This window comes from Prionailurus viverrinus, chromosome C1 (genome assembly GCF_022837055.1).
Source record: "Prionailurus viverrinus isolate Anna chromosome C1, UM_Priviv_1.0, whole genome shotgun sequence".
Classification (NCBI taxonomy): domain Eukaryota; kingdom Metazoa; phylum Chordata; class Mammalia; order Carnivora; family Felidae; genus Prionailurus; species Prionailurus viverrinus.
In genome coordinates this window covers 139,131,082-139,146,271 of record NC_062568.1, presented here as the reverse complement: position 1 = coordinate 139,146,271, position 15,190 = coordinate 139,131,082, and the positions used below count along the sequence as shown (strand labels likewise).

General features: G+C 38.4%; 1 protein-coding gene across 1 annotated transcript in view; it reads right to left on the bottom strand.

Moving 5' to 3' along the window:
- Nucleotides 1–14,442, bottom strand: part of GTF2B (general transcription factor IIB) — a 34,167-nt gene extending 19,725 nt beyond the window's left edge. The window contains exons 1-2 of the mRNA XM_047872234.1: nucleotides 14,329–14,442; nucleotides 9,311–9,417 (exon numbers count right to left, since the gene is read on the bottom strand). Of these exons, the coding sequence (XP_047728190.1) occupies nucleotides 9,311–9,417; nucleotides 14,329–14,345 (124 nt within the window). The 5' untranslated portion in view covers nucleotides 14,346–14,442. The remainder of the gene's footprint in view (nucleotides 1–9,310; nucleotides 9,418–14,328) is intronic.
- Between the last annotated feature and the right edge of the window lie 748 nt (nucleotides 14,443–15,190).

Sequence of the window (15,190 nt, the reverse complement as noted above, 5' to 3'; positions counted from 1 at the left end):
ACTTATTTTTACACGTGAAGAAAGTCAGGCTTAGAGAAATTATATAAGTTGGTTACAGTTACTTACATAGCTCATAGTTACATCCATAGCTCCTAGCGTAACTAGGGGCCCTCGATTCCAGGCTCGGCTCAGTAGAGCGGAGCCTGGAATCGAGGGCCCCTAGTTACGCTAGGAGCTATGGACATACATAGACATACATAAGATATCTGCTCTACAGGCTATGCAGTCTAGGTCTGGAGACATGAAATATGAAAACTCTAAAAGTACAGAAGATGTATAAAAAATATGGTAAACTATAAAGTTAATAGTACAGATTTGTGTTTCTTAATATGCTAGAATTTCTACAAATGGGGTCTGGAATCTTTAGAGTTGATTCTTTTTTTTTTTTTTTTTTTTTAAATATTTATTTGTTTTGCACAGCAAAGGAAACAACCAACAAAACTAAAAGGCAACCAACGGAATGGGAAAAGATATTCGCAAATGACATATCGGACAAAGGGCTAGTATCCAAAATCTATAAAGAGCTCACCAAACTCCACACCCGAAAAACAAATAACCCAGTGAAGAAATGGGCAGAAAACATGAATAAACACTTCTCTAAAGAAGACATCCGGATGGCCAACAGGCACATGAAAAGATGTTCAGCGTCGCTCCTTATCAGGGAAATACAAATCAAAACCACACTCAGGTATCACCTCACGCCAGTCAGAGTGGCCAAAATGAACAAATCAGGAGACTATAGATGCTGGAGAGGATGTGGAGAAACGGGAACCCTCTTGCACTGTTGGTGGGAATGCAAATTGGTGCAGCCACTCTGGAAAGCAGTGTGGAGGTTCCTCAGAAAATTAAAAATAGACCTACCCTATGACCCAGCAATAGCACTGCTAGGAATTTATCCAAGGGATACAGGAGTACTGATGCATAGGGCCACTTGTACCCCAATGTTCATAGCAGCACTCTCAACAATAGCCAAATTATGGAAAGAGCCTAAATGTCCATCAACTGATGAATGGATAAAGAAATTGTGGTTTATATACACAATGGAATATTACGTGGCTATGAGAAAAAATGAAATATGGCCTTTTGTAGCAACGTGGATGGAACTGGAGAGTGTGATGCTAAGTGAAATAAGCCATACAGAGAAAGACAGATACCATATGGTTTCACTCTTATGTGGATCCTGAGAAACTTACCAGGAACCCATGGGGGAGGGGAAGGAAAAAAAAAAAAAAGAGGTTAGAGTGGGAGACAGCCAAAGCATAAGAGACTGTTAAAAACCGAGAACTGAGGGTTGATGGAGGGTGCGAGGGTGGGTGATGGGTATTGAGGAGGGCACCTTTTGGGATGAGCACTGGGTGTTGTATGGAAACCAATTTGTCAATAAATTTCATTAAATAAATAAATAAATAAATAAATAAATAAATAAATAAATATTTATTTATTTGTTTTTGAGACAGAGAAGGAGAGAGAGCAGGGGAGGGGCAGAGAGAGGGGGACAGAGGATCTGAAGCAGGCTCTGTGCTGACAGCAGAGAGCCTGATGTGGGGCTCAAACTCATGAACCGTGAGATCATGACCTGAGCCACCCAGGTGCCCCTGAACAGCTGATTCTTAATGCACATTCGTACATTCATCCTTCAGAATCACTGTATAAACAATATCCAGAATAACTTTAGGAAAGACAGGTCAAATTGACTCATTTTTCTCATTCAAATCTACCTATACTATTTTCTGGTTGTTTCCTTACATTCCTTCTAAGAACAATGAAAGAATTCAGTTTTAAATGGTACATAAAAAGTGGCTTTTACTAGAAATGATACCACTAGATCTAAACACTACCTATTTGAAATCCTAATTTATAAAAGTCATAACCAATTTCATGTTTTAGCAGCTATTACAGCAGCTTACTAACCTAATACTTTGCGGACTATAAACAATGTACAAGGTCAAATTTATGAACAAATTGATAATCTAAATATTATACTGCCACCTAGTGCTCAATTTTAAAGTGACACAATCACACTGTTAGGATTTGTGGGGGCGGGGGGGGGATCCCACAAAACAGTGCTATTAAAGCCTATAGTTTCATGGTAGAATTGACAAAGCTTTGCTTTAAAAATTGGCCTTATTTTAGAGATCAGTAACAATATCCTACAGATCACTGGTAAGATTAAACAGCCAATGACAACTCAAAACACTTCCTATGTTTAAAATAAAAATCCTATAATTCTGGGAATGCAAGCTGGTGCAGCCATTCGGGAACACGGTATGGAGGTTCCTCAAAAAACTAAAAACCGAACTACCCTATGACCCAGCAATTGCACTACTAGGCATTTATCCACAGGATACAGGTGTGCTGTTTCAAAGGGACACATGCACCCCCATGTTTACAGCAACAATATCAACAGTAGCCAAAGTATGGAAAGAGCCCAAATGTCCATCAATGGATGAATGGATAAAGAAGATGTGGTATATATATATATACAATGGAGTATTACTCGGCAATCAAAAAGAATGAAATCTTGCCATTTGCAACTGATCTCACATAATCTCAGTGGATGGAACTGGTAGGTATTATGCTAAGTGAAATTAGTCAGTCAGAGAAAGACAAACATCATATGACTTCACTCATATGAGGACTTTAAGAGACAAAACAGATGAAGATAAGGGAAGGGAAACAAAAATAATATAAAAACAGGGAGGGGAACAAAACATAAAAGACTCTGGAGAACAAACAGAGGGTTACTGGGGGGGGGTTGTGGGAGGGGGGATGGACTAAATGGGTAAGGGGCACTAAAGAATCTACTCCTGAAATCATTGTTGCACTATATGCTAAATAATTTGGATGTAAATTTTAAAAAATGAAAAATAAAATTAAAAAAAATCCTATAATTCAAGTGGCACCTGGGTGGCACAGTCAATAGAGTGTCCAACTTCAGCCCAAGTCATGACCTCACGGTTTGTGAGTTCAAGCCCCACACTGGGCTCATTGCTGTCAGTGCAGAACCTACTTCAGGTCCTCTGTCCCTCTCTCTCTCTGCCTCTCCCCCACTCGTGCTCTCTCTCTCAAAAAAAAAAAAAAAAATTTAAAAAAAATCCTATAATTCAAATAAAAGAGGAAAGTCAATTAGACAATTATTACATGCTAAACAGTATTTAAAATAGCCACAAAAGATTGGGAACCAGCTACAGGTGAAACTAAATATGACTTAAGTACTGAGGAAAAAAATTAAAGACAATGAATGTCTGACCAACTGTATTTTTCCAAAGATGGCAGCAATAATATATGTCATCAACATGTTCTTCTGAAACATGACCCTGTCTATGACACTGATTGGTGGTTGGTGTCTCTCTATTCCTTCCAATCTAGGTGGGCCCTATGACTATTCTGACCAATACAGAAGTGATCCTATGCCAGGCATAGCCCTTAACTACCTGAGTCCAGCTTCCACACTCTTGAAACACATGCTCTTAGGATATTTCTCTTGGAAATCAACCACCATGTATGAGATATGACTACTCTGAGATAACTGTGGAGAAATCCTAGAGCATGGCCTGTGTGGGGAGGCCAAAGAACAGAGAGGAGCCAGAAATATAAGTGAAAAAGCCATCATAGAAGTGAATACTCTAGGTCCAATCGGTGCCATGTGGAAAGAAACAATGGCCCAGGTAAGTCCTTCCCAAACTACTGACCCATAAAACTATAAGCAAAAGAAAATGGTTACTATAAGCTACTAAGTTCTCCAATAGTTTGTTATGTAATCGAAACAGAAACTGGCTCCTGTAAGTATGATGTTTCTTTAAGAAAAACCTAAAACACTTTGGCATTGGTTTTGAGACTCAGTGGTGGGCCTCAAGGAGACTGAATGAAGGTTTAAAGGACAGTAAAAAAAAAAAAAAAGTGTTGTTAGACACTGGAGAAAAAGCAGTTTTTATCCTATGAAATAAATATATTTTTTATTGCAAATTATTTCACTAAAAAAGGTGACAGTTGCAAGGTGTAATATATGCTTCCAAAGAGGACAGTTGAGCAGTATCTAGTTTTGAGTTGGAAATTAAGAGTAGCTGGGGGAACCTGGGTGGCTCAGTTGGTTGAGCATCTGACTCTTGGTTTTGGCTCAGGTCATGATCCCAGAGTCGTGGAATCAAGCCCTGCATCGCGCTCCATGCTGAGCTTAGAGCCTGCCTGGGATATTCTCTCTCTTTCTCTCTGCCCCTCTAACCCACTTGCATGCTTTCAAATAAATAAATAGAGGAGTTAGTGACAATGGGCTGCCCTAAGTTTTGAGCCAAATTAAATATTAGTTAAGTACAGAGTTGTCCAAAAACAATTCTAAGAGTTCCAGTTTCTAAAGTTGTCTGGTGATATTTAAACCCAAGCCTACTGTAAACGTTTATTCAATAAATATGGTATAATCTAAAAAGTTTCAGACCAGGTAAAATGTTACGGTAAGCACATGCAAACCATGTAAACCAAGACAATTTATTAGGAGACACATGATGACAGCTGGATTTAAATCTCTAGGAACACAAGTATGAAAAGAGCCACAAGTCTTATGCCCTTAGTGGATTGTGGAATATTTGCCTCACCTAATTTCTTCCCTATCTCCATAGCATAAGAGATAAAGGCAGAACTGAGCTGGCAACAAAGAGCATATGCCTTTAAGCCAGCAAGTTGGGGGTGCTTAGGTGGCTCAGTAGGTGGAGCATCCAACTCGTGATTTTGGCTCAGGTCATAATCCCAGGGTCCTGGGATCGAGCCTCACATCAGGTTCCATGCTGGGTGAGGGCCTGCTTGAGACTGTCTCTCTCTCCCTTTGCCCCTCTCCCCTGCTTATGCACTCTCTCTCAAAAAAAAAAAAAAAAAAAAAAAAAACAATCATAAAAATTTAAAATAAATGAACAAGCAAGCTGATGCAAGTCTAATTAAATATATATAGAATCTAAATTTATTATGGATCTATGAGAGTAATATATGTGTTTGTGTGTATCTGTTCATATGCACATGTTTTTTAAAATTTGACTCATGGTCTGCCATGTTCAGTTAAGCTCTTTTCAACATAATTTGATCATCTCTTCAGCAAAACAGAACTTTGTTAGCAGAGTCTTGCCTGCCCACCCTCATGGAACAGTTTCTTCACTTGCAGGACACACTGCAGGTTATATTACACATGCTACAAATATGCGAATGAGGCTAGTACCGTATATTTTAAAACAGGTGTTTGTTACGGTTTAGGTCAGAAAAACCAATTGTTACAAGAAGATATTTCTGTGTATATAAAGGAAGTTTAATCAGATTGTATTTTTTTTTTTTTTTTAATTTTCAGGCTTTACAATTTAGCCTAGTTGCTTTAGTTAGGATAAAATATAGTAGTTCCAATGCTGGTGTTCAAGATTGATAATTAAACAAAACTAAAAGAAAATTAACTTCCTTTGGTTTAGATATAAGCAGAAAAATGCAAGTAAAAGTTAGTGATTTCAAGCATAAAAAAGCATGTAAGCCTTGTGAATCAGATCTTCCATCTCCAGTTGGTTAATCTCACCCAACTATATCTTGCTGGTCTGAAGCAGAAGTGAAGCAGATGGAAGGGCTGGAGATATAATGCAGTATTTCTGCACTACTTTTTAAATGGCTCCATTTACGAGACCCAAGAAGCTGAAATTACCTTCAATCTTCTGTCTCACTCTTACATACTATCAGTTTGATCTTAATACTTTGGAATTAGAATGCTCTCATTTAACTTACAGGTTGGCAAACCTTTTCTGTAAAGGGCCATATAGTAAATATTTTAGGGTTTGTGGGTCAAGAGGCTAAACTGAGGATACTACATAGGTACTTCCATAAAGAGGAAAGACTCCACTGGTTTTTTACCGATGAAATTAAAAATATAAAAATTGAGGATAATGTATTGTAATACAAATCTACTACTGAGAAAGAACAGCATTCTCTTTTGGGGTGAGAATATTTCACTTAACTGGAATCCAGTTCGCGTTCTCTATCATCAAAATCAATTACAAATGTTATCTGTCAATGCTGTTAATAGGATTTTATGTATTTCATTTTTTTAAGTCTTTTTCACACACAGAGAAGTACTGCCAAATACTGATATTAATCTGCAAGCATATGATTTTAATTGAGCATATTCACTGCCTGAAAGGCATTTATAGAATTTTATTACATTCTTCTGATATTTTGCCTTTTAACATGTCATTACATTGTAGATTAATCACTCCCAATTGAAAGTTAGGTGGAAGCTCCTTAATTGCAGAGTTAAATGGATTTGGAAATATGAAAATTTCCTCTGCACTTACATTCAGGTCTGGAAAATACTGATTAAAATACAGTCTGAGTTTTGAATATATACCTGCTGCAGATTTGTGTGGGAATGAAGACCCTACTTCCTGTTTTAACTTTGGACAGCAATGAAAGTATATAAAATACATTAAAGCAATTTGACGCCATTTGGGATTCAAATAATGTTGGCTGTTGTCAAACTGACCTTACCTCAGTGTGATTTTAACGTATCCGCACTGTTCTGCCTTCCAATTCTAGGTTGAATTCATTATGAAATATTAGTAAGTCTGCAGGAAAAGCTAACTTCTAAAGCCATTCAGTGTTAAACAGCAGTGGCTGAAGGCAGTACTGGTTCAGAAAGATTTCAGCCTTGGCCCTGAGCTCAAAAACAATTACAAGAAAACTTTGCTGCAGCTAAGCTACCAAATTACTGTGTGGTGGGCAAGTCAAGATAGTCAGCTTCTATTTCTGACAAAGATTCAATGAAGTGATGACAGTTAAGTCCACGAGAGTGAATGAAGTTCACTACTGACCCTACTGATCAGTAACATGATAGATTCAAACCTTTTCTACCAAGTACCTGTTGATGAATACAATGAATAACTAGAAGCTTTAAAAACCTTACATTTTCACAATCTTTGTAAATCTGTCCACCTAAGACTTCTTCCACACGTATTTTTACCATCTATCAGTTATAATATATCTTAGCAGTTTCCACTTCAGGTTGTACTAAATTAGCATTCTTGTAATTTCTTTAAAACTAGTTTCTCCTGCAGTTTTTCCACGCAGATAATTCAAACTCTAGAAACTCTGCATTGACTCCTTGAATAAACAACTCAGCAGTATCAGTAACATCTACCTAGTCATCAGGAGTCTAGGAGAAACACTTGATATTTGCCTGGACTTTCATTGATTGACTATCGATGTTGTTCCCAACATCCTCAACTCTTCAAGCAACTGTTTTTCTGAGAAGCTGTTCATCTTAAATAAGTTTTCTCTGGACACATTTCTTCAACTACCACAATCAAACAAACATGAACTAATTAACTCATCATTAACTAATCGTTGACTTTCCCTGCATAAGCTACAAATAAGCCACTCAGAAACTTATTTTAGATGCAGCCTTATTTTTATTCTTTTATTTTTGTGAAGAAATTCTGCTGTGATGAGATAATTGACATTACATTTTCTAAATTTTCTGATCACTGTTTTACTGAATTGGCAGGATGAGTGCTTATGCCTAAGTTTCTTGTATCTATTAGCAGAGCTATTGTACCACTGAATAATAATCACAGAGCTTTGCCATCTTGATCAATAACAAAATAACCTACACTCCACTGTACCTTAAGGGCATGGCTTTCAAAGTTCACTTTTTTTCTTTCTGTTTTGACACGATGGGTATGCAATGGCAACAAAATAAAATGCTGCAGCATGGAGATAAACTGTGTACTCAAGATGCTGAGGAGTTTTAAGTGCATTCCTGGGATTTATAGTGCACTGGGCGGCAGTATGAAGTGATGAGAGCACCACATATGGTTTCTTTTGTAACTACAGAGTCCTACTGTCATCATGTGAAAGCAGTCATAGATAATATGTAACAAGCAAGTGTGGCTGTGTTCCAATAAAACTTTATGTATGGATACTGAAATTTGAATTTGATACTATTTTCGTATGCCTCCAAATGTTAGTATTCTTTTGACTGTTTTCAACCACTTAAAAATGTAAAAGCCATTCTTACCAGGTAGGTCATATATAAAACAGGCAGTGGGTCACAGTTTGCCAATCAGACTGAACTCATTTTATTACAAAAGCCAATACAGGATAGAAATTTGGCTACGTGAGGACAGTAGAGCTACACTGCCACACTGAACTTGAGTTTCTTATCTCTACAATGAAGGTAATATTGGCGCTCACCTCAAAGGTTTCTCTGAGGATAAACTTAGTGAATATAGAAATCATTTTAAAAAAGTGCCCAGCATATATAAGTTGTTAATATTGCTTATTGAGAAGAATTCAACTGTAAGTGGATTTCAGTTCCTGTTAGCAACTCTGTATGATTTAAGCCTCCCACTGGAGGTCTGAGGCAAGCAGGCTACGTGGATGAATGTTACCGATATCCTCCAACACTATTCCACAGTATATCACCACCAATGTTTCTGTTATACATCCCATAATCCTACTAGCACTTTCATTTTTAAGCATTTCGAACTGCTAAGTATTACGCCTTTGTTTCAGTTGCTAAATACAACTCCACCATAAGAATATTCTAAAGTTCTGCTACATATCTGGGTAAGTAAGAAAGCAGGAACAAAATGAAAAATTGTAAGCAGTATTTTTTTTTAATATATGAAATTTATTGTCAAATTGGTTTCCATACAACACCCAGTGCTCATCCCAAAAGATGTCCTCTTCAATACCCATCACCCACCCTCCCCGCCCTCCCACCCCCCATCAGCCCTCAGTTTGTTCTCATTTTTTAAGAATCTCCTATAAGCAGTATTTTTGACAATAACAATTTTATATTAGAAATTCTTAAGTCATTCTATTTAATGGGATCTATTAACTAAAAGGCCTTGAATGAGACTCAGTACAGCTATACCTTTACTACCCTGAAACAAATCATGTTTAAATATCTAAAAGCCACAAAAGTTGGATTAAATTTATTCATTATTTCATACACACAAGCGTCACCACTACCATCCCCAAACCCCATGAAATAGTTAAGACTAAGGACTCAGGAGACTATGGACTGAGGGCTTTTTCTTCTGGACGGGCTGTCTCAATTTTAAATGTTCCTTCATACCCCACATTATGAAATATATGCATTCGTATAAACAATAAAATATGGTGTCTCTGATTTTACTCTTTTCTAATTCTTTTTGTTTGTTTTATAATAAATATGAATTACCTGTAGGGAAAAAAATCAAAATGTATTCATTAAAAGACACTTTGGGAAATACACAAAAGCAAAGTACCTAAAATAGTGATTTCAGTTAAAACTATAATAATTGCTCACCTACAACCAGGCCACATTCTGGACAGATCATATCACCAGCTCTGTAGTCCTCCACTAAAATCGCATCTGGATGGTTTGGACATGTGACTCTTGGAAGAGCATCCAAACTAAATAAAAAAAAAAAAAAGTTTTTATATCCTCCCAACCAACATGTAACAAAGTAGTGTTCTAGGGGAAAAAAATGAGGGTTCTGAATACTTTTCCAATACTATCCATGTATAATACACTCAAGCGAAATCTTCAAAATAAATATCCCAGTTAGGTAATTTTTAATTCCAGCTAGTCATTAACAGATAGATTCCATTGGAATTGTTTTTTCTAAGAACAGTAACTTATTTGCAGACATGGAAGGCTTTAAAAACCTAAATGGAAAGCAAGTGTTTTTTTCTCTTCGTACAGGCTACTGAGATTTTTAAAAATCCTGATTAGCATAGAAATGACTAGCTACCATTTATAACCTGTGACATTTACATATAATCATCTGGATTGTGTGACTTATCACTTACTTCTCTGGTCAGAGAATATATTTCAAGTCTTGTTTTTTCCTACTTGCTGGATATTTTAGTAATAGATTTAGAATAGTACACACTGAACCTCATGGGTATGATAAAGGAGGGTGGTAGATATACCTCTGCTGAACTTAAGATCAATGATTTCATTTAGTCCAGAAACTGAGTTTGCTATATCACTCAAGAAATGGTTTCAAAAACTACTTTTTATTCTATTTGTCATAGTACTAATGTGCTTGATCATTTTATTTTGAAAATAGAGCAGTTTGCAGAAGACACACTAATCTTAAAAGACAAAATAAAATCAGTTTTAGAAAGCAACAAAGGGGGCACCAGGCTGGCTCAGTCAGTAGAGCACATATTTCTGGATCTCAGGGTTGTGAGTTCAAGCTCCACATTGGGTGTAGAGCTCACTTAAAAAAGTAGTAATAAAATGGGGCACCTTGCTGGTTCAGCTGGTTAGGCATCTGACTCTTTTTTTTTTTAATGTTTTATTTTATTTTTGAGAGAGAGAGAGACAGAGCACAAGTTGGGGAGACGCAGAGAGAGGGAGACACAGAATCCGAAACAGGCTCCAGGCTCCGAGCTGTCAGCACAGAGCCCAATGCAGGGCTTGAACCCATGAACTGCAAAATCATGACCTGACTTGAAGTCAGACGCGTAACCGACTGAGCCACCCAGGCACCGTGAGGCATCCGATTCTTGATTTGGCTCAGGTTCATGGGATACAGCCCAGTGTAGGGCTCTGTGCTGACAGCATGGAGCCTACTTAGGAGTCTCTCTCTCCCTCTGCCCCTCCCCAGGTAGAGCGTGCTTTCTCTCAGAAAAAATCAATAAACATTTTTTAACAAGATATAAAATAATATAAAAGGCAACAAAAATATTTAACATGGATTTATTAATTATACACAATTATAAATGTTTGGTATCGGGGCACCTGGGTGGCTCCATCGGTTGAATGACTGTCTTGATTTCGGCTCAGGTCATGATCTCAGAGTCATGGGATCAAACCCCGGGTCGAGCTCTGTGCTGAGTTTGGAGCCTGCTTAAGATTCTCCCTCTCCCCCTCAGCTCCTCTATCCGGCTCGTGTGTGCACGCTCGCGCACTCTCTCTCAAACAGAAAAAAGAAAAAAAAAAAAAAAAGAACATGAACTCTGTAGGGGCACCTGTTTGGCTCAGTTGGAAGAATGTGCAACTCTTGATATCAGGTTTGTGAGTTCAAGCCCCATGTTGGGTATAGAGATTACTTAAATAAATAAATATTTGGTATTATGCAAAATAAGCCCTCTTTAAACGTTCACTTGAAATACTACAATACAAGCTTATGTTATAGCCATCACAAATATACATTCAGAAGACATCATCGACCATTCTTACAGTAGTAAGTAGGTATTTGTGGTTTTGGATAAATTTCTAATGTCAGCAAACACAAATTGGAACGTTAACTCTCAACACAGGTGATTCCCACTGAAAAAGTGATAAAATAATCCACGTTCCCAAAATGTATATATTTAAGTTAACCAGAACATGTCTTGGATCTTTTCAGTGGGAAAATGGGGAAATAGAGAACTGGAGATTTGCTTTATAGTCACACTCATTCCATAAATTCCTATTAGGAAAATATTCTAATACATTATAACAAATAAATTAAGAACTTAGTATAAATTATGAAAAACTATGCTGAAACAAAGGAAAATGTTAGAATAACAGTAATTACAAATGGGCAGCCATATGGCACATGTCATACAACTATAAGGACTAATATAGTTTTTGCTATTAAAAAGTAGAATTATCTTCTTGTCTGTAAGTATATAAATGATATGTAAACACCTTAAAAATATGCCAAAAAAAAAAAAAAAACCAGATATGCTAAGTGAAAAGAGTAAGGTAGGGATTTTATACAAAACTGGACAAAGTATGAATTACAGTTTTTGCAATCACAAAGATGACTCTCAAAATGTTGTTCAAAAGAAACTAGACAGAGAAGAAAATATAAGCCATTTATATAAACCTTAAAGTGGGCAAAACAAATCTATGGAGTTAGAAGTTGGGATGTGGTTATCTTTGGGAAAGGGTAATGACTGAGGGCACAAGGAGGCTTCCAGGGTGCGAGTCGTATTTAATTTCTTGACCTGGGTGGTAGCTATGTGTGTGTGCTCATTTTCCAACTAAACTGTGCACTTAAAATGTGTGTGCTAACTTCATGAAAAAAGGTAAAAAGCAAGGTAGTGAACAGTATTTACAACATCCTTTGGGGGAAGAAGAGAGGTTAGCACTACATGCATATGTTTGTTAAACCTCAGAATCATTAGGAAAACACCAAGAAACTGGTCACAGTGGCTGCTCTGAGGGAGAATGAGATGGCTGAGAGGGAAGAAAAGAAACTGCTTTTCACTTTTCGTCTTGTTTTTGTACTATTTGTGTTACCGATCCAAAATAAAATGAATCATGACAAACTAGTCAACTTTCGATCAGAATACCCACAAGAGTGATGTAAAAGAGGAACCACAAGAGTGGGGTGGTGGGGGAAGTAAGAGAGAGAAACGAAAGGAAAGGAATGGTGTAAACAACCAAACACCAATGACATTAAAATCATTTAAAGGACCTAAGAAGCCACATAAATCCAAATCTCACTTTATAGCTGTCACTTATTGGGAGTCCACTGTGTGTCTAATGCCATAAATATACCAGTACTCTTCACAGCAACCCTGCAAAATAAGCATATTTCCCTTCCAAAGATTACGATCAGAGAACGATTAGCCTGAAATCACAGACTAAGTAGTGCAGTTTAGACCTGAACTCACATTCGTGCTCTTGTCTGTGAAAACATCAGGCGGTTTCATAACCTAGTAACTGTACATCTTCCTCGGGGGGGGGGGGGGGAACAAAGCTAAAGGCAGAAATACTAACACTTAACCTTTGTTCTCACTGGTAGAAAAACTTCAGAGACAGACAACTGCAATGACACACATATTTAAAACCTAGACATCTCCAGAAAAAAATTCATTTCAAAGATTATTTTTTAACAAAGGAAGAAGAAAAAACTCACACAAAGCAAAATTCTTTTGGTAAAGAATCTATCACGTGAATTTACTATATTTAATGTTGCAACATTTCTTACAATTTCCTGTCCTATCGTATGGAAAAGCTGTGCCCAAATATCACATTTACCTTTCAGATCTATCACCACGAGAGAATATAAGTCGTATTTAGATGTCTTTGGGAAACTGAAGTTTTCCACTTACCTACAAGGAAGCGTTTCCCAACAGAGCCACACCCAGACAGAATGATTGAGCATTCAATCATAAAATTACAATCAGTAAACAAGAGTGTCAGTGGCTTTCAGAGTTGTTTCCAGGTTGTTTTAGCTAACACTGCCTCCCCAACACCTTTTCTAAAACTACAGTAACATAAAGTAGTAAGTCTTAGCAGTTACACAAAACGGCCTGGACTTCAGCTTACTATTTTGTGATAATTGCTTTCATCAGGAACTCAATTCCACAGAAGATAACAAGTTCAGAAAATTATGCCACAGTTGCCTCTCAGAAGCTACAGAATTTGATACTGTACTTAATTCGAATTTGTACTTAATTTGATACTTTTAATACATTATGAGTTAACTAGGGACCAACTGTGTGGTAACAGAAAACAGATAAGAGATTCTACACTTTGTTCGAACACTAACCTTGGAAAAGTCAACCTTGGCATGACTCAGTTTACATTTATGCAAAAATACTAATATCTACCTCATAGTGATCATGAGAGATATAATTAGGGTCTACAAGCATTTTTCTGATCACAGGATTAAAGGCTGTCTCTAAGGGCAGTGCAAGCATTTCCTGTAGATAGGAATACATCACATTTTAAAAATATATTAGACAGTGACTTCCCAACATATGCAAGTAATTTTCTGCAAGCAAGATTTTCTTCAGGAGTAAGCAGAAGACATTTGTAGAAAAATAAACCTCTTAGAAGGAAACCTATCAACTCTTGGTAAATGCCCTAGCTTCCATTTCAGAAGGCCTCTGGGATGGTAACCAGTTTCCACCAGGCTTACCAATGCTGACGTCCCTAACTTTCTAGCTGTCAGATCGATAGGGGCCTGGGACTAACCCCTTCTCGCCCTTTGGAAAGGATCGCGGGCTGGTTGAGCCACAGCTGGAAAAGCAAGCGTAGGAAAAATTAACAAGAAAAAAGACGGGTTAAAATACCCCCCAAAAGATGCGAAGCCAGGGCTGGGAACACAGGGGCCCCCACAGGGTTGGTGTCTGGGTGAGAAAACAAGTCAGGACTGTGGAGTGGTAACGCAGACGGCTCGGTACCCCCTGCGACACCCCTGACAGCACTGCCGTCTGGAAGTGCCTTTGTCCGGGTCGGCCAGCCAGTCCGCCGCCTCTCCCCGCACCTCCGGGGCGCTCTGCCCGACGCGGCAGTCCCGGCAGCAGCCTAGCAACCCTGGCACTCCCCGCCCGCCCCTCACCTCGCCCGGCTCGGCCGGACATACTAACCGGCTGGTAGACGCCATCTTCACGGCCACTGCGGTCCCAGCTAGAAGCCACAACAAACGCACCAAGAACAGGAAGAGATTGTGGCGACAAGACGCTCGGAGACGGCCTTTTATAGGCGAGTCACCCACGCAGTCGTAACAGGGCGCGGCTACGGGTCGGGAGAAAGGCCAAGAAAAGTGAGATCCTGTACGCCACGTGCTTTGCGTTTTTTTTAGTTTCGTATTCCGTTTCTATGATATGCTATGGTGCTGAGCCAATCGACGAAACTACCCAGGAAAATTCTCAAGGGAACTCAGCAAACGGGGTACACCGGAGATACCCTCAGCCTGCTGATGTGAAACACAAAGACAACCCGGCCTGCGTGGTGGGGGCAAAGCCCACATTCCCGAGGGCTAACCATCCCCCTCCCAGTGGGGAATCAGTTACTCCAGTTTGAGCGCATTTCTTACTGGCCCAGACGGGTGATTCCACTAAGGAATTTGAAATAAAGAGAGAAATTCACTTAGGTCAGCCAGAACAGGTGTCAATTCAGGCAAGCTGTGACTTCTTAGGCACGTTCCTTCTCCTCTCGGTACAAGGGGTAATAGTATCTGCTTTACATACCCCTTTAGAATTGGCAGGAGATGAAACAAAACCTTGTGAGAACACTCGGCACCCCTGAGACAGGGAGATGTAAGCCCTATCCTAATTTATTTTCACGGCCTTTGCAAATTTGGCTGTTAGCTGAAGTACAGAGAACTTAGTAGAACGTTTGATACCTCAAAAGTTCCTTAGATTTATTAATTAGCCAAACTAACCTCAGAATAGTAATAATAATAACAACACTACCACCAATCTGCTGAAAATAAACCACCCTTGTCCC